This window comes from Candoia aspera, chromosome 15 (genome assembly GCF_035149785.1).
Source record: "Candoia aspera isolate rCanAsp1 chromosome 15, rCanAsp1.hap2, whole genome shotgun sequence".
NCBI lineage: Eukaryota > Metazoa > Chordata > Lepidosauria > Squamata > Boidae > Candoia > Candoia aspera.
The window spans coordinates 16623099-16645490 of record NC_086167.1 but is presented as its reverse complement, the minus strand read 5'-3'; the positions used below and the strand labels follow the sequence as shown (position 1 = coordinate 16645490).

General features: G+C 55.2%; 1 protein-coding gene across 3 annotated transcripts in view; it reads right to left on the bottom strand.

Annotated features, from left to right (window-relative positions):
* The window catches only part of KIAA1671 (KIAA1671 ortholog), a 30607-nt gene extending 19535 nt beyond the window's left edge, over nucleotides 1–11072 (bottom strand). For all 3 annotated transcript variants that reach the window (XM_063315680.1, XM_063315681.1, XM_063315682.1), the window contains exons 1-5: nucleotides 10960–11072; nucleotides 8970–10575; nucleotides 8320–8413; nucleotides 4407–7277; nucleotides 4163–4282 (exon numbers count right to left, since the gene is read on the bottom strand). In XM_063315680.1, the coding sequence (XP_063171750.1) occupies nucleotides 4163–4282; nucleotides 4407–7277; nucleotides 8320–8413; nucleotides 8970–10516 (4632 nt within the window). In that variant the 5' untranslated portion in view covers nucleotides 10517–10575; nucleotides 10960–11072. The remainder of the gene's footprint in view (nucleotides 1–4162; nucleotides 4283–4406; nucleotides 7278–8319; nucleotides 8414–8969; nucleotides 10576–10959) is intronic.
* Between the last annotated feature and the right edge of the window lie 11320 nt (nucleotides 11073–22392).

Sequence of the window (22392 nt, the reverse complement as noted above, 5' to 3'; positions counted from 1 at the left end):
GGCCTCAGCTTTACCCAGCATAGCAAAGTAACGAAAGCAGGAAACTCTGCTGAGCAAGGGGTCACTGTGCAGATCTGGTCTCCTCCTAGATGCCGGGGGAACAAGAAGGGCTCTACAGCATGACAGTCCATTTGCTCCTCACTGTGCAGTCTGGAGTTACCTTTGCCCTGACCCCACCCCTGCTAAGAAACTGAGCACCACCACCCCCTTCCATGTGCCAGAGAGCCCTCGGAGCACAAGGCAAGGCAGGAGAAAGGCTTTTACTCACCCAGAGGCTGCACAGGGACCTCCAGCAATTGGGGCAGTAATAAAACTCCATATCCCGAGTCAGACCGCTCCCCACCCTGTTTCTCTCAGCTCTCACAGGAAGTTCGAGCAGGCCGAGCCAATTCAAGGGAGCGTGAATAATTCAGAGCCCGGCTCCCCAGGACGGAAGCAGCAGAGGCGCGGGGCAGGGGGGGGGCTCCAGGTGGGAGCAGCCCCAGAGGAGCTGCGAGGACCAGGCAACTCTCTGCCTGCCACAAGGCCAAGGGGTGCCCATTTCCGTAAACCGTGGGGCCGGCAGCTTATTTCCCACCTCCCCGGGGACCAAACTGCACCAAAACCTGTGTTAAGGGGAGAGAGGCTGCAGCACAGGGTCACCACACTGGCTTTGTGGCCAGTGACCTCATTTCCCCCTTCAGCTGCTACAGGAGAGGAAAAAGAAGCTTAATGTTTTTGTTAAAGCTGCTTTTTAAAAATTAAATGGGAGGATAAAGTCCTTCCACGGCAAGCAATTGTTCAGAGCTCTCCCATCTCCGGAGCGTCTGAAATGCAGAACCAGCAGAGAACCTGCAAATTATTTATCAGCATCTCCCTCAGATCCTCACCACGTGGCTTATCGAACAGTGAAAGGCTGGTGGGGAGAGAGATGTTCTCTGAATTGGCAGGCTGCACACCTGAACATTTACCCATGAGTAAGATGTATCTCTCTGCATGTTATGCATTTATAGAGGCGTGTATGCCACTCCACTCAAGAACAATTCTGAGTGCCTTACAACTCCAGAGGAGAACCGATCATAGCAAGCCAGCCAGCCAGGCTTTTCAGCACAACCCCGAGACAAGGCTGCAGGTTCTCCTGGCCTCACCGCCTGCACCAGGAAAAGGAACTCAGAGGCCTGCATCCGCCACACTCTGAACCCCTTAAGTCAAGGCCTTAAAGATGGTGCCCACCAGATGCCCGAAAGCGTGGCACTTCCCACGCCAGCTTAGGGAAGGGCAAGTTAACATCACCTGGAGAGGAGGGTGCCACAGCAGCTGATGGTTAGGAGCCACCTAACCATGGACATTTGCAAGTCTTCTCATGTCCTCCTCTTTGAAATCAGAGGAGTGGCTGCAAAGGAAATTCAAGGTAGAGCTGTGGGGGAGGTCATGCTCAGACTATGTTTCCATAAGGAAATCTAAAATCCTCATCTCCTGTAGCACCCCCAGCATTGCTCGTGATGCACCCTGGATAAATGAAGTGCCTTCTCTCCCTCCCTCCCTCCCTCGCTCAGTGCCTTAGGTGCCTATTAGGGAGGCTGAAAATATACGTAAGTGAGACGTACCCTTGCTTGTTCCTCTCAGTCCTAAAGAAACATGTGGCATGTGGTAATTAAGCAGATCTGAAGAGCCTGGGAACTGGCTAGTGTTTGCAGGGATGGGCTCAGGCGATTGTTTCAAGGCCGGGACCTTTCCTTCCCCCAAGACTGCTGCACACACCTGATAAGCTTCCAGGGAGGAAGCAGGGAAAAATCTCTCCTCAACACAGCACAGCTACTGTTTAGGGTCAGCCCAAAGGGTTCCCACACACAGAGCATGGCGTGACACCCCTGCCATTATGCTGCAATCGGGCCACTGTGGCTTTCTCACACCTCAGGGACAAGCACACGCTGGGTGAACCCGGCCTCTCCTGGCTGATTCGTCCAACTGGGGTCCTGGAGCTGTTCTGAGGGTCGCAGAGGTGTGGAGGAGACCACCTGCCAGCCAGCTGCAATTTACTCGATTGATTAATTGATTAGACATATATGGCCGCCCAGCTCACTCATGCTGACTCCAGGTGGCTTACAAAAATAAAAGCCCAAATACAAAGCCCACTACGCCCCCACCCTGCTCGGCACAGGAGCCCTGCTGGATCACGAGGCAGCATCAGAGAAGGCGAAGGCTCCCCAATACCAGGAGGCCTCCCGTGCCAACCGAGGCCCCACCTGTCTTCAGGCAGGCAGGGAAAGGGGCTCAGCGGACCTGCTGTGGAAGCAGTTCTTCTGAAGTCAGGGAGTGTGACCCTGGGGAGGCTGGACGCTGCTGGAGAAGCCCCCAAGCCTTCCCAGGCCAGTGGGGGCGGGGGGGCTGTTAGATATCCAGAGGGTCAGTAGGCCGGGATTCAGGCCCCCTTCTGGAGTTGCCACCTGGATGCCAGAGCCACACCCAGGACCTGGCAATCAATAACTCCCTCTCCAGGAGCTTCCGGGAAAGAGCCAAGGACAAGGCAAGCCAGTGGTTTTTATTGCAGATACGCAAAGAGCTAATCAGGCAGAAGAAGAAAGGCCGTAGCATCCTGTAATCTCTGTTTACCATGCCCGGAAGGGCTTAACCCTTGTGGTCCCCCACCCTCTGCCTTCTCTGGCAACGGACTCCTTGCTGCTCGTTCCTTGGCTCTGGCAGGGGTGGCACCAGCACCAGGTTTGGATGGCAGCCTTGCCTGCTCTCGGCCCTTTGTCTCGGTCCTGCTGCATCGGCCCTCACCGGAAGCAACGGTCTCCCAGCAATAAATTAAAATGCCAGGTGCGACCTTTAGTCAAGGCTGGGAAGGGTAAGTTGCGCCCAACTCCACCCCGGTGGCGCCTGTTCACCTTGCAAGGTGAACCCAACATAAAATTCGGAGGCCAACAGAAGCAAATGCCGCCCCACCCAGGAAGGTTCAGGACAACATAAACCAGGTCCTTCCATTATGCTAAGGCGACAAGGTTTCTTGAACAATCCACAACCCACTGAGTTCAACCAAAACGCTAAGCCGTAAACCACGATAGCCGGGCTCACCCCCTGCTAAGCCGCAGATGAGCAGACCAGCCAGTTGAGAGCAACACTGCAACCACCACCACCAAAGATCAAGACACTCAATGCCACAGACTACAATCCCTTCCCGTTACAAGGCCTCGGGAGAGCTGTGAGGACGTCTCGCCCCCAGACCCGTTCCAGGCCACACGCTCGGGGGGGGGGGCTGCTGCCGGAAGGGGCCGACTGGACTCCCCTCTCAGAAGGAATTCTGCAGGAAAATCAGCTGCAAGAAGGAGAAGGGCCACGGCAGCAATATTTCAGGAACCATCTTGAAAGGCTGGCCTGTCAATTCCACTTTGAGAGCCCCTTACAAGTCAGAGACTATAAAGCTCTTTGTGCTAAAATAAACCAGAGAGGACGATCGAGAGCCAGGAGCCCTGCCTGGATTCTGGTTTTCCCCCACGGACAGAGCCTGGCGTGGACCTTTCCGCTGTTTCAGCTCTCCAGAGTTTCCTAAACATTCCAAGTGCAAACCAGCCAGTTGCACAATTCGGACGCCCCCCTGCCCCTTTCAATCAGCTCCTTGGAGGTTGATCGGGAAGAGAGGCGGGAAAGTGAGTCAGCCGGGATGGTGTGACTGACCACAGCACTCTTTCATCACGATCAGGAAGAACACAGTTCCAAGCGGATCTCTCCAGCAGACGGCAGGCGATTAAGGCATTGTTTTATGAGAGGCCGAAGGCCCTCTCCTTCCACCTCCCCTGGAGGACCCCTCTGCTGAGCAGTAAACGGGCTGGATCCCCTCCTAATCTTGTTCTGCATTCCACTGGCTTCCCCATCACTCAGGGGTCCCCAGCAAGCCTCGGGGTCTTTTTGCACAGTGGCATGCAAGCAGCCAGCCATAACGCAACACGAAGCCTTGGAGTTCTCCCAAACCAAAACAGGGTCCCAAGTGGAGGCTAACCGTGGCCCACTCCTTGGGACAATCAGCCACTGACCCACGGAAGCCCAGGGAGACCTTCCACAGGCCAAAGACAGCAGGCAGCCCCTCACAAAAAGGCTGCTGTGTGCATAGCCAACTCCAAGGGATGCTCAGGAGCGGTCTGGCAGACCGGACAAGAGTAGAGAGGAGGCTGCAGGCACTCACCCCCAGCCAGTGATCAGTCCTCCTTTCTCTGTAGAAACTGTGGCTCCGCCGCTGTGTTAGGAGGTAGGGAGAATGCCTGGCTTCATCGCGGTCCTCTTGGAGGCTCTCTTTTTCGAGGTCCTGTTAGAAGGAGAAAGAGCCCCCCTTGTGTTCATCCCCACATCGGTGGGCCAGATCACAACTCCCAAGGCAGCCAGACCCCCGCCTGCCCCGCCCCTCTCCCTGCCTCCTCCTTTCCACCTACCCTTTCCCCTTCATGGGAGCAGCAGTCCCTCAGAGATGGGCCTCCCCTGCTCAGCAAGGCCCCGGGCCTTTCGGGAGGGAAGCTCCGGCAGATACGGTGCTGGTCCAGCCTTGCTCTCAAAGGTATGCCGGGCCTTGCGTGGGCCTGATGAGCCTTTTCCGAGGAACACTTGAAGTCCGGCGCGGCGCTGCTCCGTTCCATCCCCATCTGCGCTGCAGGAGAGTCGTCCTCCCAGATTCCAGCCTGGCTGTCAGCTTTCCTCCCAATGTTGCCACCTGAGTCACCGCTGGGGCACCATCCCCCAGCTGGGGCCAGGACTGCCCACTGCTTCGGGCTCGCTTCCTTCCACAACGCTCCCAAGTCCATGCGGACAGGGCGGGGACCGGGACTGGCATCCTTGGCACTCGGGGGGCCTGGCCTGGTGCCCTCTCCTTGCTCCTTGCCATCAAAAAAGGACATCTCTGTCCTTGGGCCCACAGGCTCCACAGACCGCTTAGTTTTTTCTAGGTCCAGCCTGCCCCAGTGGGGAGGGTTGCATTTCCCATCTCTGGCCCTGAAAGGACTGGACTCCTGGGTGCGGACATCCAGTGGATCGCTCCCACACACCCGGCCGTTCTCACAACTGCTGGCATCCATGCCTGTCCTCCTGCTGCCTGAGGAGAGCTCCACCCTTGCCATCTCTCTCTGCTCAGAGCTGCAAGGAAGGTTCCCTGTAAAACTCCTTCTGGACGGCAATTTCTCCCAAGGAAATAAGCTGCTGTCTTTCTGGTCCTCCACCCCACAAACCTTCGGAGACTCCCCCCCATATTCCGCCATCAGCTCATCAATATCAACCACTCTCGATCTGTAGTGATCAGCTGCCTTCTCCTCAGCTCCACCAAGACCAGCTGCGCCGTATCTCTTTTGCAGGACCGGCCGGCTGTCCCGCTGGAGAGGCCCCAAGCAGGAAGGAGACCGTGCCACAGGGCAGAGGGACAGACTGGCTCCAGCCAGATGCCTTTCAGCCTCCTCCAGCTGCCTCTGGAGCTGCTCCCGGGCCTGCTCACTTGCCTCGGCCAGTGGACACTCAGAAACCCCTTTCTCCAGAAGGTCCGAGGCCCCCCCCTCTCCCCTGCGCTTGCTAAGAGGCCTGTCCGGGGGGCTCGCTGTCTCTAAGAGGCACTCCCCGTGCTGGTAATTGGAGGGATCAGCTCTTCTGGAGCTGCTCCAACGAGGAGCCACAGCCGCATCTCTTCCGGGCTTGTTATTGATTTCCTCCAAAATCTGGCAAGTAACTGCAAAATACGTGGCCTTGGGCGCTGACGTGGAGAGCTGCTTCTGAAGGCGGCTGGGAGAGGTGACCTCCGCCTGCCTCGGATCCGTTCTGTATTGGGTCTGGGGGCTTCTCTCTGCAATTGAGCAATCCAGAAGATGCAAGGCATCCCTTCTACTTGCTAATTCCATCGTGCTGTGAGAGGGCTCCTTGATGTCCTCAAACCCGGCAGTGCTGTGGGGCAGAGTTTTCCTTCGCCACCGGTCTGAAACTTTCGGGGCAGAAACGTTACGGAAGCTGCTCTGCCACCTCACTTCTGTGTCAGGCTGCTGCAAGCGGTCTCCTTCTGTTACGCCGTCCAACCTTCCTGAGGCTCCCCAGGGGGCCAAGCGCATCTTTTGTCCTTTGGGCTCCTCCGGCTCATAAGGTGGCTTCAGGTCCAGGCTTGAGAGGAGCCCTGGGCAGCTGACCCTCTGCCACCGGCTGGTCCCGGGCGGAGAAACCGGGCTGTTGTGCCCACCAGCAAGGGAGGGAGGGGTCTTCTGGCGGAGCACGCCAGCCCTGCTTTCGCAGCCATCTGCCTCGCGCGCCCCAGTTCCAGCCCCCTCAGGGAAGCGGGCCAGCGCTGCAGATCCCTCCACCGCACCAGCAGGAGCGAGCTTCTTCTCTTTTGCGGTTTCTAATGACGGCGCAAAGACACCGTCATCCTTCGTCCTGCTGGTGAACAGCGCTGCCTTCTCAGAGGCCAGCTGCTGTCCAGCCTGATATCTGTCCAGCCCAGTCCCTCCTCTGTGGAAAGGACGCTGGGTCCAGGAGGCAGGAAGGTCTTTCCACAGCTTGGTTCCCAGGGCAGGGCCTTCTGGTTGCGGATCCCCTGTCCAGCCATCGCTCTTACCCTCGGCATCCCCGCTGGCTCGCCAGCTCTCCTTCAGAGACCTCTCACGGTGGAGAGCAAGGGCCTTCCCTTTGGGGATAGCCGTAACAGCCTTGCTTTGTACCCTTTCCCCCACCTTCTGCAGAATTTCATACCTGGGCTCGATCCTTTGGTACAGCAGAGGATCCTCCACTTTGCCCTTTGAAGCAGGTTTCTCGCACTGCTCCTTCACGGAGCCTTCTGCCCATGCTACGGCCAGAGAGCCGCGATCCTTGGTTAAAGGTCTGGGATCTTTGGGTGTTCCAGCATCCCCTGATGCTTCAGCCTCCTGGGTGGGGCCTTTCGTAGACTGCCCAACGCCCAACACTCTCTCCTTCCAGAGTTCCTGACCATGGGAGAGCGACTCTCCAAAGGACTCCGTCAGTGACAGCAATGAGGGTTCAGCTCTCAGGTGGTTGGCAACCACACTGTGTCTTTGCACATGATGTTCAAACATGGTGGCTCTGACTGTTTTAAGGCAGGCATCTTCGGCGGGAGAGTCGAGGACTGTTTTTGTCTTCGGACTGAAGACCAGGCCAGGACATTCTCCTGGCAAAGAGACATTCTGCCCGCCTTTGGCAAAGCTGCCCTCTCCCCCTGGGGGTCCTTCCATGGACAGTGTTTTGGCCAGCAGTGAGGGCCTCCATGGACTGCCAACCACAGTGGCTTCACTAGAATCTGTTCCACGCACAGGCAGTGTCTCGTCCTGAAACAAGCAGAAATACACAACCATTAAGAAGGTGTTGTGGGCCCCTCTAAATTGACATCGGCCATATCAAGTCTTTCTTTGCAATAAGAGCCAAAAAATTCAGGAACACAGTGTTGCAGCATCTCTCTTTTATTTAAATAGTTCAAAGAAGTATATTAATTTAAAACAAAGCAGAAAACAATACAAAGTACGTTGTACTCCACTATCCATCCAATAGTGTGCATGGGTGTTTGCCTGTTAGTTTTAAACCACATCTTTAAATTTCAAGCACTGGTTTGGTCAAAAGCATGTTCCACCTCATCAAAACCAGCTTTTTCTCATGTTAAGGGGACTGCACTAGATTTCACAGCAAATATATGTATTTGAGAGCTTTGGAAAAATGTATAAAATCATGGCAAACACTTATTAAACTGGTTACTCCTACCAGCAAAACTATCACATTCATCTTACGCATATCTACAGACCTACACCCTCACTTGCATGGATGTCAGCTGGGAACCTCATGGAATACAGCCAGTTAACCAGCACAACTCTTTGACAGATCAACGAATCACAATGAGGAAATGTTCTAGAAAGGGCTGGGAAGAACACGAAGGTATCGTGTGGCCATCATGCTGCTCAGAGAGAGCTGAACAAGGGCATCATACTTTCCTTAATCTTGGTCCTACAGCTAGGCTGGGACTTCAACTCCCATAATCCTCAAGCTGGCTGGGGGATTATGGGAGTTGAACTCTATCAAAGTTTGGGAACATGGCATAACAATTAGAACACAATATAATTTACTGGGAAAAGGAGAATGGTAAGGGACAAACCCACAGCATATGATGAACCTGGAGAGGTGCTTAAAGCATTCCTATGCACATGTTGCTAGAAAAAATGTGATTTTCTGTGCTATCCGAAAAGGCAGAGAAGGCATCAGCAGATGAAGCTTTTAAGGATCATGCCATGCTTAAAGTGCCCATTCCCTCAAGAGTTGTACAGGCCATGTCTTATTTTGGTTTCCCTCTGAGAGAAATGGATTTTGGGTTTTTTTCCTTACCTCCTGAGTGTCTTGTATTTCGCCAACAGACTTCCTGTTCCATTCATGCTGCCTCTTGGGCTTCATATCACTCACTGTCACAGGGCCAGAAAACCTGTTTGCAAAGATTCCATACCATTAAAGAGGAAAAACTCAAGAAGGGCATGCAAATATGCTCCAACTTTTATATCTGAAATGCAAGTAATCAGCATATTATTTTCACACACTACCAAAAACTTAGCATTGGAAAAGATTTCTACCTCTCCCCTAGAATCAGTCTGCCCACATGTAACAATGCATCCTTGGATTCAACCCAGCCTCATGTTCGTCCTAGATCCAAGCTTATTGAAGACCAGACCCTGCTGAAGATTTTTTCACCATTCAGATCCAGACAGAACTAGTAAAGTTATCCATATCCTTCCTGGACCTCAATTTGTGCTTGTTCAAAATTAAAATGGAGTTTTATTCTTTCTTGCATTCTTCCTTATCAGGACAATTACCAGCTTCAAAGCCCAGAGGATGCTTCCCTGATACCTTTCCCAGCTTGATATCATCCAGATGTGCTGGATTTCCACTCCCATAACCCCTCAGGAAGCCCAGGGTTGTGGGAGCAAAACCCAATACATCTGCATAGGGTACCCCACTTCACGCAAATTTTTCCCATCACTTACACCTTTGTCAAATCCGTGGAAAGAGGCCGTGACCGGAAGGAGCGGCGCAAATTTTCTGGCTTGAAATCGGTATTCTCTGCTGTCAGTTCTTTAATTCTCTGTTGGATATTCAATATCCGGTTCTCTTTTCCATGGCAGTCTAGGAGAGAGTCGGTCTCAACAGGAGTCCAACCGTTTGCCGATGTGTCTAGAAGCGCGAAAGTCTTTTTAACGCAGCCTCTGTTAAAGGTATCAGGAGGGCGGGCATTCCTTAAGCCAGTCTCCTTGGCAGTGGGCTCCACCCTCTCCGCCAAAGCCTGGCCTTGGCTAGCATCACACTGCCCCACACTGGGTTTCCCCTGGCTTTCGAGCCCCCACGGATCCTTCCTGTCCTGGGCAGAGATCTCCCACGAGTCTTCCAGAGTGGTCTGGCCGAGGGGAGCTGCTCTGCCCGCAGTGGGCAAATGGCTTTGGGTAGAGACTTTGCCTCTCGCACACAGAGACTCCGCCGGCTGACCGGCACCCTCCACTCTGGGTCGAGGGTCAGCTATGCTTAAGCCTGCTGCTTCTCTCTGTGCTCCCATGGGCCCCAGGGGCCGGCCGCTGGCTGCAACAAAGCTCTTCTCTCCACTTTCGGCCAGATAAAGTTTCTTCTGCAAGGAAAGCTCTCGGTTTTCAAATCTGCCCGTGAGATCTGTGGAGAGCGTCCTTGGTTTTTGGACCCATAACCTGGAAGCAGCCTCAGGAGGAGCCGGCTGCATGTGTTCCTGGTACAATTCCAGAAAGATAGACGACGATGCTGGCCTCCCGTATGCCCGAGAGTGCATCTCAGCGGCCAGACGAGGGCGCTGCTGCTGCAGTCCAACGCTGCCAGCTGAACCCTTAGGGGCACCCAAAAAGGTCTCCTGCCTCTCCAGAGATCTGTGAGGGCTCCAGGAGACTGGCCTGGGATTCGAGGGGAGCAAGGGCTGCCTTCTGAACCCCCTCTCTGCTGGGGAGGATAGAAGCTGCCCCTCCTGGGCCTTCAAAGGACTTTCTTCGTCTTCAGGCCTCTCCCTCTCAGGGCTCCTGCCTTCAAAGAGGATGACGGTGTTGGCCTGGGGACTCAAGTAAAAGGGCACGCTGGCAACGAGCTCCCCACGGCTTTTGCTCTCCAGCGATTTCTGATCGAGCAGCAGTGGGATGTTTCCAGCTAATCCCTTAGTGGCACCTTCGGAGGTCTGGGCAAAGGTGGGGGGCTCTGGAGTGACGCCGCCGCTGGGCTCGAGTCCCAGGACAGGTGGCTTCACCGCAGCGAAAGTGTCGGAAGACGTCTCCCGGGAGAAGGGCTTGGGGGTCAAGCGCAGCCTTGACGGGACGGAGGGCATGGTAGCGGGCCTTGTGGGACCCCCCAGCTTGTTCCCGCCCTCCAGAATCGGCAGGGCCAGGGAACCGGGGTCCTCCCTGGGCTTCTGGCTTGTGTTGCACAGCGAGCTGAGAAAGGGGTGCCGGAGCGTCACTTCATTCCTCGGCTCGCTTATCCCGGCCAGGGAGGTCAGGGCGGAGCTGACCTCAACCTGCATGGCCATTTCTCTTCTTACAGGCCTGGTGGAAGTGGGATGATGAGGGTACTGCGAGGAGGAACGCCCTGTGGAAAATGGAAATATGGGCATTAATATGTGAGCAGAAGCAACGGCCTGACGCTGAAGGGCTGTTCCGGCTCCCGTATTCCTACAGAAATATTGCAGATAGGGCAATAGCAGCAGCTGCTTTCATGCCCACAGAAATGATTTCCACCTGGGCTCCTGAATCTCTGCTTTCCCCAAAAGGCGTTTTATGCACCTGCACAAGTGATCTTGCCCCGTGCTGCTCATTTTCTCTTCAGCCCTAATACACGTACACATGCGTGCAAGCATGCACACTCACTCCTCATTGCCCCACTCCCAAGGAGTACATTTTGCGTAACAACTAGTTAGCCTCCCAACACTGATCCAGCCCCAAGTTCCATTCCCAAGAAGACCCTTCACACAACCTGAGTTTCCTGGGCCATTTCATAACGATGCCGCTGGAGGAGGGAGCTGACTCTGGCAAGGATAACTTTGGAGCAGACCTTCTCAAGGCTTCTCACAAGAACAGCTGAAGAGAAAACAAGCCTCGAGGGTTCGGTGGGGTGCAGCTCCTGTGAATTAAAAAAAGAAAAGATGCTCGGTGGCCAAGGAAGGTCCAGGCTGCCTACAGACGCCTGCTCCACTACCTCCGGGCTGCTCAAGCTGGCTGAGACGCAACCCCCCCCCCACCGCTGCCAATACAACCAGATGCAGGACAGGTCCTTTTTCCGTCTTAAGAGGTCCTATGGAATTCTTGCCTCCTACCCCAGGACTGACAACTTGGGCCCACAACCAGTTCCCTCCCCGCTTTTGCTCTTCCCTTGTCCCCTCTGATTTCTGGAATTCTCCTTGGCTGAGTCCAAGTCCAGGACAGTTGGCTGTTGGGTATCCTCTCAGCTCCGCTCCTCCAAGGGAAGAGACAGACAGGAGCCAGTTCTCTGTCTGGCAAGCACAGAGCCTCCTCCCTGGGAAGAGGACAGACTTTAATTGGCCTTTTTACAAAAACTCCGCCTCCAATTAAAAACAGCTAATTGACATTTGCACGCTAAGTGTTTCATTCCAAAACAAACAGCTGATTCACACCTAGCTATCAACCCCGATTTATGGAGATGCAAATAGCTGGAGTGGCACTTGAGGGCAGCTGAAGGGAATCCTTAAGGCCGGCTCTTAGCTGGGGGAAAGAGGAGGTCAAATATTTTGCCCAAACAACTTCCCAAGCAATTACATTCCCAGAGCAGGAACAGGATGTGGCTCTGCTTTAGCATTTCTTCCAGCATTTGTTTTTCACTACAAAAAAAACCCAAATACCCCTGAGCTGTGAGTCCAAACAAAGGCAAAGCAGTTCTCACATGCAGGTTATCTTCCCTTCTCCTGGATTCTCTCCGCACATCTGAATAATCCAAAGGAAAGCAGTTGCCTTTTAACTGAACTGAGTTGCAACTCCAAGGAAACTCTCACAAATAGCCAGAGAAGAGTGAACGAAGGTGGGGGGGAGGCACTTTACAGGATTCAGGGCTGTACCGGACAGCCCAGGAAGCCCCCCCTCTTGGCGCCTGCTGCATCCAGAAATGGGGCAGGGGGGGGAACCTAGCAGCCTTTTCTGGAACATTTCCTGGTAATGATTCATTGATCTGTCAAGGGCTCACTTCATTTTCAGCCATGCCCGTTTCGCCCACAGAGGGATTTAGAGTCGCCTTGGTCCCTGCCCGTGAGCCAGCAGACTGGGTCAGCCCAGCAGGGCTCAGCAACTCGCCGCCTTGCTCTGGGCGTGCTCAGAATCTGCTATTCTGGGTTCTGCATCTCAGACAGCTCCCGTGCGTGCCCAGCCTGAGACAGAAGCAGGCCTGCTGGTCTGAGACTTCACACGGCAAACACACACCACAACTGAGTCACTCTCAGCCACAACTCGGCAGAGGAGGAAGTGAGATGTGCATTTGTTTAAAGGGGAGGGAAATCTGGGGCACAGGTGCTGCCATGGAAGTCGGCTGGCTTGTTCGTGGCTGGCTGGTCGTGGAGAGAAGGGAACCCATTCCCTCGGGCAGGTTTCAGGAGAAGCGCACAGGACGGATCCAAATCAAACTCTCTCCAGGAAGGAAAACCTAATCCTGACAGAGGTGGAGGACTCCGACCAACGATCCAAAGCTCTTGGGGGAGGGGGCTAGGTTGGGGGCACAAGCACTGCCTGCAGGGTGACACACTAAGAGGGAGTGGCCTTGCTGCTCTCTCCAGACCGCTGCAAAGGCCCTCGGCCGCTAAAGCGAGGGACTGATTTGGCTTCGCCTCTGTGGGCCCAGGTGAGATCAGCAGTACATCATACCCAGCACCTGCTCTGCTGTGCTGGGCAACTGAAGGCCCCTCTGTGCCACAGGCCACACACGCAGCCAGCAACTGTGGAGAAAGCCGATCCTGCCTTGCCAGCGATGAGGGCGCATCCAATGGGGCGCGCCCTCCACCGTATCTTCGCCTGAGTTTGGGGCAAGTGCTAGGCACTGCCTGTGCACGATGCTGGCATCAGAGAGGCTTCTCTGGTGGGGAAGAGGGCCCTGGGCTAGAAGGCACCCACAACAGAAGCAGGGCTGGTCCTGCCCCCCCCCCCCTTGCACAAGGGGAGAGAGAGCTCCTTGCAAAATACCGCTTTGGGTAGGTCAGCAGAGGAAGAGACCTGTTCTTTGGCCCCATGGGAACAGAAATGCCGGGCCTGGAGCTTGTTTGTTGGCTTAGACAGGAAACACACATTTTTCAAATCTTTAACAGAAACGCAGCAGTGGCTTGTGGAGTTTATTACAAGGCGACGCGTCTCTATAATCAGGGAGACTTGTGGCCTGGGCCCTGAAATTACGGCAGGGCCTGGGCAATTAGCGAGCTCCCTTGGCTCCAGCCATCCCAAGCTCTGCAGGAGGCCGGACGGCAGACCTTAACAGCCCGCGGGGGCACGCTGAAACCACACAGCGGAGAATGAAGGCCAGGGCCATTCACTTGGAAGCAGGAAAGCAGGACTTGACAGAACCTACCACAAAATATGGGGGGGGGAGAAGAAAGGGCTGCCGTGGACCTAGCTGGACACCCTGCTCTCCAGTGCCTGTACCAAAGGAACTGGGGCCTGTCTTTTCCCCTCAGCAGAAAAGAAAGCCGTCTGCACCTAGAAAGCCGAAAAGGAGCAGTGGGGGCTGTTTGGGCAGAATTGATTTGGAAAAAATTGTTCTTCCAGATCCCTGGCCTCCTGCAGCCTGGCCAAAGCCATCCAACCCTGCAGCCACCTTCAGTTCCACCAACTCTGTCCTGCTCACACCATCAAAGGAGGAATCATGGTTAGTTGAGAGAGCCAACCTTGGGGGCAAGGCTCTTGGACCCACTGTTCAGTCAGGGATAAATAAGCCCATGGTCCACAGCAGGGCTGAAGCCTCACCTGGAAACTTCCTCATTGCACCTTGCAGGCCCTGGTGGTCCTCAAAGGCCTCTGGGTGGCCAAATGCCTATTGACCCCCAACCCCCCCCCTGCACTGCTGCATCGTGGCAATGGGAACTCCCAGGGATAACCCACCATGCCACAGGGCACCCCTCCAGCCAAGGGCTCCTTCCACCCTTCCCTGTGCACTGGAAGCATCTGCGTGTGCACATGTGAGTGCCTTATACATGCGTTGTGTGATCTCTAAATCCGTTAGGCCCCTGATTCACTCAAACCCTCCTGCTTCCCAAGACCCCGTCAAGCTCGACTTTAAAGCCAGTGCCTCACCATTAAGCAGCGATGCCCTGGCTCTCCTCAGCTGGCAGCAGGGGCCGTTTCCCGTGGCAGCACCCGCGGGCGGCTCTTCCCTGCTCCCCCAAAAGTCTTCTTTGTGCAGACCCGGCCCAAGGAAATGCCAAACCCTCGCTTCTGGCTGCTCTTCCCGAAGGGCACAATGGTCTCAGGGGAAGGCACCCCGGGCCAAGGCACAGAGCAGGAGCAGAGGGCGTTGAGAGCTCTTTTCGTCAGGAAACAAAGGGCAAAGTCTTTGTCAAGCCTTGCACTAGTAGATGGGCAGGGAGCATGGGAACAGCCTTCCCAATGCAGTGGTTTGTGGTTAATTTGCCCCACCAAAGCAGCCTCTGAAGGGGAACAACGTTCACTCCGGAGCGCCTTTTGACCTTCTGAGGCTAAAAGCCCCTTCAAAAAGGGGCCCTGGAGAGCTCTCTCTGCACTGGAACTAACTCTGCTGAAGACCAACTGTGGAGGACACAGGGCTGGGAGGTCCAGCTGCCTGGTTTCAGCTCTTTCCTTGCATGGGTCTGAGGGCGTTTGCTGCCCGCTTCAAATTTCCAAGCCCCAGCAATCGTTCCAAGAGCCAGAGCTAAACAGAAACTCCTAACGCAAATGCACAAACAGCACGGGAAGAATTGTTGTGATGAAGCTGCAACCTCACAAGCAGAAGCGTGATGAAGGGGCGACGGCATCTTGTTCACCCCAGAAAGATCCCTCTGACAAAGCAGCTGCTTTGCGCCAATTCCACGGAGACCAAAGAGCAGCCACCGGACAGCAGGGCCCCAACGAGACGGGCCTGTTTCTGGGTTCGGCCGGGGGTCTTCTCTCAGGGGCAAGGCCGGCCCTCCTGCCAAGGCCCGTCCCTGGAGACCTGCTGCTCCTCTCCGCCCACGCTGGAGATGCTCCGGGGCAGAACTGCACCCCTTTTGGCTTACTAACAAAGCGACGAACACAAAGGGCAACGTTTGCAGCTTGCACACGCATGCCCGCGCAACGAGGAGACAAGACGGGGCACTCTGTGCTTTGCAATGGAACACCCTCCCAAATTCATGGTAAAGAGCCCTGTAAAAGCAATTCCACGGTGGCACAACTGCACTTCACGCTCCCTCAGAAGAGGGGGGCTGGCAACCAGCAGAGCCAGGAAGCAGGGCCGTCCCGCCTTCAGCGTCAGGGCCAGCCAGCAGGGCAGGGCAGGGAAGGGGCGCTCGGGTCTTTTAAGCACACTGCCCAAGAGGACTTGCAGCACCAGCCACTTCCCAGGCTGCTTGTTCCAACGTGGAGCCGCAAGCAGGGAGGGGAAAGCAAGCTGGCACAGGATGGGCTGCACCTCTGGGCAGCCGAACAAAGGGCTCTGGCACGCAGCCCACAATCCCTGGCACCCAGCACATGGGAGAGCTGGGAGAGCTGCAGGCAGCTGCCACTGGCCTGGTGAGCCCCAGGTTCCTTGAGGCCCCACACCCAGGAAAGCCGGGCTCTTTCCCCAGGGAGTCCTGAATGGCCAAAACTAGTGGCTCACTTGTCAACCTTCCCCCACCTGGTGCCCACCAATGCAGGCAGCAACTCAGCAAAAGTGGTCAAGACAAATGGGTCAACCTCCTGTCCTGCTTAGAGGTCTGACCACTAGAACCAAGGGGCAGCCACAACCACTGAGCAGCAAGGGTTCATCCTCCCCCGCCCCCAGCCAGTTATCAGCGGTGTTAATGGAGCAGCTGGTTAGTTTCCCGATCGAGCCCTAATCCGTTTACTGCCCTCAGAGTCCACCGTATGCACACGATCCCAGGTTCCAATTCCTTCCACCAAAAATGCAAGCACTTTCTTATATCCACAGGCACTGGCTCACTTCTAGCTGCAGTTCATCTGCTTCACCGGCACTCCTCAAAGGAATCTGCACAGTAAAAGCCCTCCTTCTGCACAAGCAGCCCGCAGCCCCCACGGTCACACCTGCGGAAACCTTTGCACGCTGCCCATCTAAGGACAGGATGCTCCCCCTGAGTTGCCCATCAGCCTTCCTTGGAAGCAGCCAGCCCCGCTTCAGGCAAGCTACCCCATTGCCAGGGGCTGCCAAACTCCCGTGCCCCATTCATGAGACTGGCGGCCCCTTTGAAATTCAGTGCGAGGTGGGGTACAGCCACCTTCAAAATGTTGACAGAGGGAAAAAAGAAAGGAACTGCCAAATACAGTAAGGTAGAGGAGATGGATGGCAGAAAGGCTTTCCCGTTGCTTTAGAGCCATCAGCCAAGAATGAGAGGTGAATCTCAAAGAGGCATCACCTGGTGGGATCCCTGAGAAAGAGGAACACAAAATTCCTATCAAAAGCACAAAACCTGTTGAAACCGCTGAAGCATCTTTTTTTGAAGCTGCAACAGCAGCAACTGCTTCTAAAGCTGCCTATAAGATGAACTGGCTGCCGAGTATTGAGGGCACCTCTCAGAGTTGGGGGGATGGTCTCCTTGCAGATAAACAACCAGCAGTAGCATGTTGAAGTTACCTTCAAAAAGATTATCTCAGAAACAGAGAGGAGCCAAATGCCACGTTGCACTACAGAGGTCTTTGCTGGCAACAAGGACTGGGAAATGCAGTGAAAATGAACAAAGAGTTTTCTTTCTTAAGTACACCTTGCATGATGGCACATACAGAAGAAGAGAGGCAGGTAGGCCTCTGCCCTGACTGCAGATGGGGCTGTCTGTCTGCCTCTGAATCCCAGGTGCTGGGAAGCGGGGTGGGAGGGGTCCTGGGCCCTGCTCCTTCCCTCAGCATCTTCCCAGGCCTTCCCCCGTTGCCACTCAATCCCACTGCTCTCCCCCCACCCCCCTCTGCTCAATTCTAGCTCAACCGTTCTGCAGGGCAAGGACCTGACTTCTATGGTGACCAATATAGACTCTGCACAAGGACGTTATCCTCCTCATTTAGTAACCGTGCCCAGAGGACATGCTCCAACAAAGACGGTAAGCAGTGCCACCACTGCAAAGGACTGGCAGCGGCCTGCCCAGACCTGTTCCACTGCTCCTTGCCTGGCATGCTATTATGACCTTCGGCCCGAGATTCTGCCAAGGGCTGGTTTTCCTCAGAGCCTTCTGAAGCCTGGCACCGGCCCCTTCATATGGCAACGGGACCAAACCCCTACAGCAGCCTCCCCACCCACTAAAATGGACCGCGGGACCAGGCAGGACGAGGATGAGGACCTCCTGCTCCAGCCACCAGCTTCACTGGTCACACGTTTTGCTAGTTATGCTTCTCTCCCCAGGTTTCAGTCCCCACAGCAGAGAAACCTAATCTCTCCTGGCTGTCTGTATAAAATGGAACCCTTTCTCCTGAAAAGCAGGGGTGGCTTCCACGCCTATTAACTTACAGCTCGTACTAATAAGCTAATAAATCTGCATTGAGAATGCCTGGCCCCCAGCCACTAAGGCGGGCTTTCATCAACTTCAATTAACTTAAATCGACCCCCCCACCATTGTGGGGTTCACGTTTCTATGAAAAGACTAATTCAAGAAAGAAGCAGGAGACATTGTATTGAAGCCCCAAAAGCTTGGGGGGAAAGAGGAGAGCAGGAACTGTCAAGTTCATCTAGCTGCAAATGCTTCAGAACAGATGCAGTAAAACAAATTATAAAATAAATTAGTGTGTCTCCCACACTGAGAGATGCTCCTGTCTGAATGGACAGGCACAGAGGCAATAAGCAAAGTAGGCATTAATTTATAAGCTACACTTTGTAACTATTACGTTAATGTTCTATTATTATGAACATCATAACCACTTCCCATTTAAATACTGCAAATGTTTTTACTGAAAGAGTTACTTCGTGTTAAATAAAGTAAGGATAACCTGTTAGCCACACAGCTTAGGAACTGGCTCCATCAAATACAGCGGAGGAAGCTGCTTGGTATTTCAAGGGTCAACATGCTTCATTCTCCCCTGCCTTCTCCCCCATTTCCCTCTGCCTTAAAGGTTCTATAAACCACAATCAAACGCTCTTCTAGTAAATCTTAAGCTGTGGTGTTGCCATTTCATTTTTATTTTGCCAAACACAATGCTGCCCATGGCTGCCGTTGCGCTCCGGGATCCGTAAGATGTAGCTGGCTGGTCATTTTCTCCACCAAAATCAACAGAACTTTCCCCTTCTAAGTTTCAGCCACGGTCTGAGAAGATGCACAGAACGGATGAGAGGTGTTCCATGCCTATGCCTGGATGCCTGCAAACTCACTCACTGGTTGGACAGGTTGGCCCGGCCTGTGCATTCCTTCTGAGCTCAGTCCACGAGGCTTACTGGGCGATTTAACTCCTGCTCTGATGAGTGAGCAACTATTTACGCAGCACCATCCAGGTACACGGTGCTTGGCAGGAAGACCTAGGCTCAAGTTTAAGGCAATTAGGTGACGGGCATGGCTTGAAGACTTGCATGGATGGGCCAAGCAATCAGAACAAGGCCGGGGGGACTCTGCTCTTCCTGCATCGCAGGATGTGGTGTCATGTTCCAAAAGTCTTCCACCAGAGCAAGTCACCCAGCCTTGGAAGAGCTAAGCACAATTTCTTTAATCAGTACAGCCCAGGGGAACCCATGTGCACAAGTATTTAAGCTATTAAAGCATTCTTTCTCAAGAAGCATTAATCATTTGCCAGCAAAACCTAACAGAAATTGAAATAAACAGGGATGCAGAGATCTTTCTGATCAGCTGCTCTATTTCCTGCCATGAATGAGAAGAATTTCAGGATTTCTCTTCCTGAAACAAACTACAGAAATATACTCACAAGAATTAAAGAAAAACAGCTTCCCTACAAAGCAAAGGCAACGTAGATTACCCTTTTTTCCACATATGAGTTCTTGGAGTGTTTTCAACAACCCAATGTTTGGTGTGGTTTTAGTAGACGTTGTTCCTTTTCCACCCAATAAACCAGCCTCCCACAACTTGGGGTCTGCCTGAAAATCCTACAGTAGGTAAGGGATGTTCCTGCTAGGCAATCCAGCCAGGAAAGGTTGCTTGGCCAAAGACAAGAGGAGCCACGCTCACCATCTTCCACAGCAAAGCTATTTCCACAAGGCCCTCTGGGCCCTGCATGAGGAACAAATATTCCCAGGATTGCCCACAAAGTTGAGAATTCAGCAACCCTTTCCCAGGACTTCTCCTAACTAAGTCAGGGTTTAACCAGGACTACAATCTCACCTTGCAGATCACCTGACTGGCTGGCCTGTTCATTTTGTGTCTGGGATGCCAAGGGAGGGCCTGGAAGCAGTGCATCTCCACTGGGGCCCCAACTCTATGGAATGAGCCCCCCCCAATCCCAAGGACACTTATCAGCTTTAGGAAGATAGCCAAGTTTGGCTCTTCTGGCCAGCTTCCCAGAGGAAAGGCATTTTCACCATCACCTTTGTTTACACTCGTTGTTTAAAGCCGCTTAAGAAACTCTATTCATAAGTATTATTATGTGGGCACACCTCTCAGCTTGCAGACATCCCATGGAAAGAACTCCTGGGCACACAATTCAAATTGCAGCACAATTCCTTGGAGCAGAAAAACTTTCTCAATCAGATTGTATTTGTCCACGTGTGTTAATATACACATCTTTTTGATTAACATTGCCAGCAGCAGCTAAAATATTTTACAGTTACCTGGAAACATTCCCCCCTTTTATATATTTTTTTCTTGTCATGAGACTTCCTTATAATTGTCCCTGAAAAAAAAAATTATGACCCATCAAACAACCATATGCTGCAATCCCATAATGGCAATTCCAGTTTAACTTAATTATTATGTTCCACAGACAATCTTGAACAGATTTGAAATGTTTAAAATGCCTGGGGGGGGAGCACCCAAGAACCCCTACAGCCATTTTTCATATTCAAAGACGTAGCAGTGGAAAATTAAATCTGAAGGAATTAGACTTGGATGCAACCGTCTGGTTACCTTGAGTACTGCCATCTGCCAAGGACTAGCTAATCCTACTTTAAAAGCTGAAAATACAACTCTTTTGACATACCAAGTGTTGAGAGAGCACCCACCCTTTTAGAATAAACTGCTCTAGCTCTGTTTATTACACAATGGACAGGTGTTCTCCACCGTGATTTGCCAAAGCGGTTTGTGGCTACAACGGAACGCAGCAAGCAAACACAGGAGGAGAGATGCCACTGAGGGAGCCAAAGTGAAATATTTAACTTGCAAATCAAAGATACTTTACTGTAGCACCTTCCAGCCAGCACAAAACACTCTCTTGTTGTTTCGAACTGGACGAACCACAAAGGTTCCTGCAAGGGGTGCTCAAAACCAGCCCACAAAGATCAGGCGACCTTGGCTGGCCTCAGCTGGATAGGAGGCTAAGAGGAAATCCCAGAAGAAGACAAAGGGAAATCACCTCCCCTTCCACGACCAACAGCGGCATAAATCAGCTCAGGGACCTGACTGTCTTTTTTCCCACAGGAGCAGCTCGCTGTGCAGAGCCCCACCTGTAAAACGCGCGAGGAACCCCACAACTTTAACAGCTGGGGAGCGGGGCTGACTCGCCCCTCTCTTCTCAAGGGCACACGCGCCTTTTCGGAGCCCGCAAGGAGGATGAGCGGGGCATCCGCCGACCGGGCAGCCCGAGGAGGGCGACAGGGCGCCCCCCGGCTTCCACCCCGACTCGCCCACCGGCGGGGGACCGCCCGCCCGCCCGGAGACACGCCCTGCCCGCGGAAGGGAAGCCGGGGCCCGCGCTGCCGTCGACCGCCGGGCAGAGCGAGCGGGAGGTCGGGCGCGCTGGGCCACCCCGCGCCTTCCGGGTCCGCTGCGTGCCGAGGCCGGGGGGCACGAGGGCCACCCGAGCCCACCCCGCCCGCCCCCCCCTTCCCCGCGCCGGGCCGGGCGCCCCGATCGCGCGGAACGCCAACCCCCATCGTCGCCCGCCAGCACCTGCGAGGCCCGCGGGGAGCGGCCCGGGGCTGGGGGGCGGGGACCCCGCAAGGCTCTCGATGCCCTCCCGGGGGCGGGGCGGGGGCTCGCGGGTGGGGAGGGGCCCTCCAGGCGGGGCTCAACAGGGACGCCTCCCCCCGCCCCGCTCCGGCCGCAGTCCTCACCTGCGTCCAGCGGCAGCCGCCCCCCCCCCGACGCCCAAACGCGCCCTCTCCTCCGCTGTGCAGCCGAGCCCGCCGCCGCGAGGGGGCGTGGCCTCAGCCGCGCGGGCGGGCGGGGCCGCGCAGCCTAACCTGCTCGTGGCCCCAAGCGTTGCGCGAGGGAAGCACCTCCGTCGCCAGGGCGACGCCACGTGCTCAGCGGGCGGGGCGAGGACCCCGGGGGCGGAGCTTCGGCCGCGGGGGAGGGAGGCCTCCCGGCCGCCGGTTCGATACGCGGCCGCGGGTGCCCGCCCCGGCCGGCCCTCTCTTCGCCCGGCTGGCCCTGCGGCCTCGCCCGCTGGGCGGCCCGGGGACGAAGTCCTGCAAGGCGGCCTTTAAAGACCATTCAAACTGCAGCAGCCTGGTGTCAGGCAGTGTCCGCTGGTGCAGTACTCCAGCGCTGCGGGTCCCGCCCAGCCGGGGTGCCGCGTTCAGACGACCCCGGGGCAGCGGCGCTGGAATGCGCGCCCGAGGACCCGGGTGAGACGCGGCCTCCTTTGGCCGCGGCTGCCGCAGCCCCAAGAAGGCCCCTCCCCGCCGGATTCGACCCGGGTCGCCTGCCTTCTGCAGCTCCGGGCCGGGGCGGGTTCCGACGAGCCCGAGCCCGGCCGCGCCTCGAGGAGCGTCGCTGCAGGGACGGCCCCGCTCTCCCCCAAGCCTGACTGTGGGCATCGGTCATCCTGGGTCCCCAGGAGAGGCAGGCTCCCCCCCGCCCTCCTGCGGATAGCCAAGGGGCCGCCACCCAGGATTTCGGTGGCGCCCACAACGGCTGCAGCGCGGTGATCCAGGCAGGCCGCGATTCACAACCCCGGCTCATAAAAGGGTTAGGTTCCGACCGTGCAGGCTGCTTGCTAGACGGGGACCCACGGGCCACACAGCCTGTCCCTCGGCACGAGTCACTGCACCCCAACCCAAAGCAAGCCGAAAACTCCCATGCAGAAGTCGTTCAGGGCAGCGTCGGCGGGCCAGTTCCACAGGGTCCATCTTGCTGGGCAGGTGGGGGTGCCTGAGCTCCACGGAGGAGGAACTGGAGTC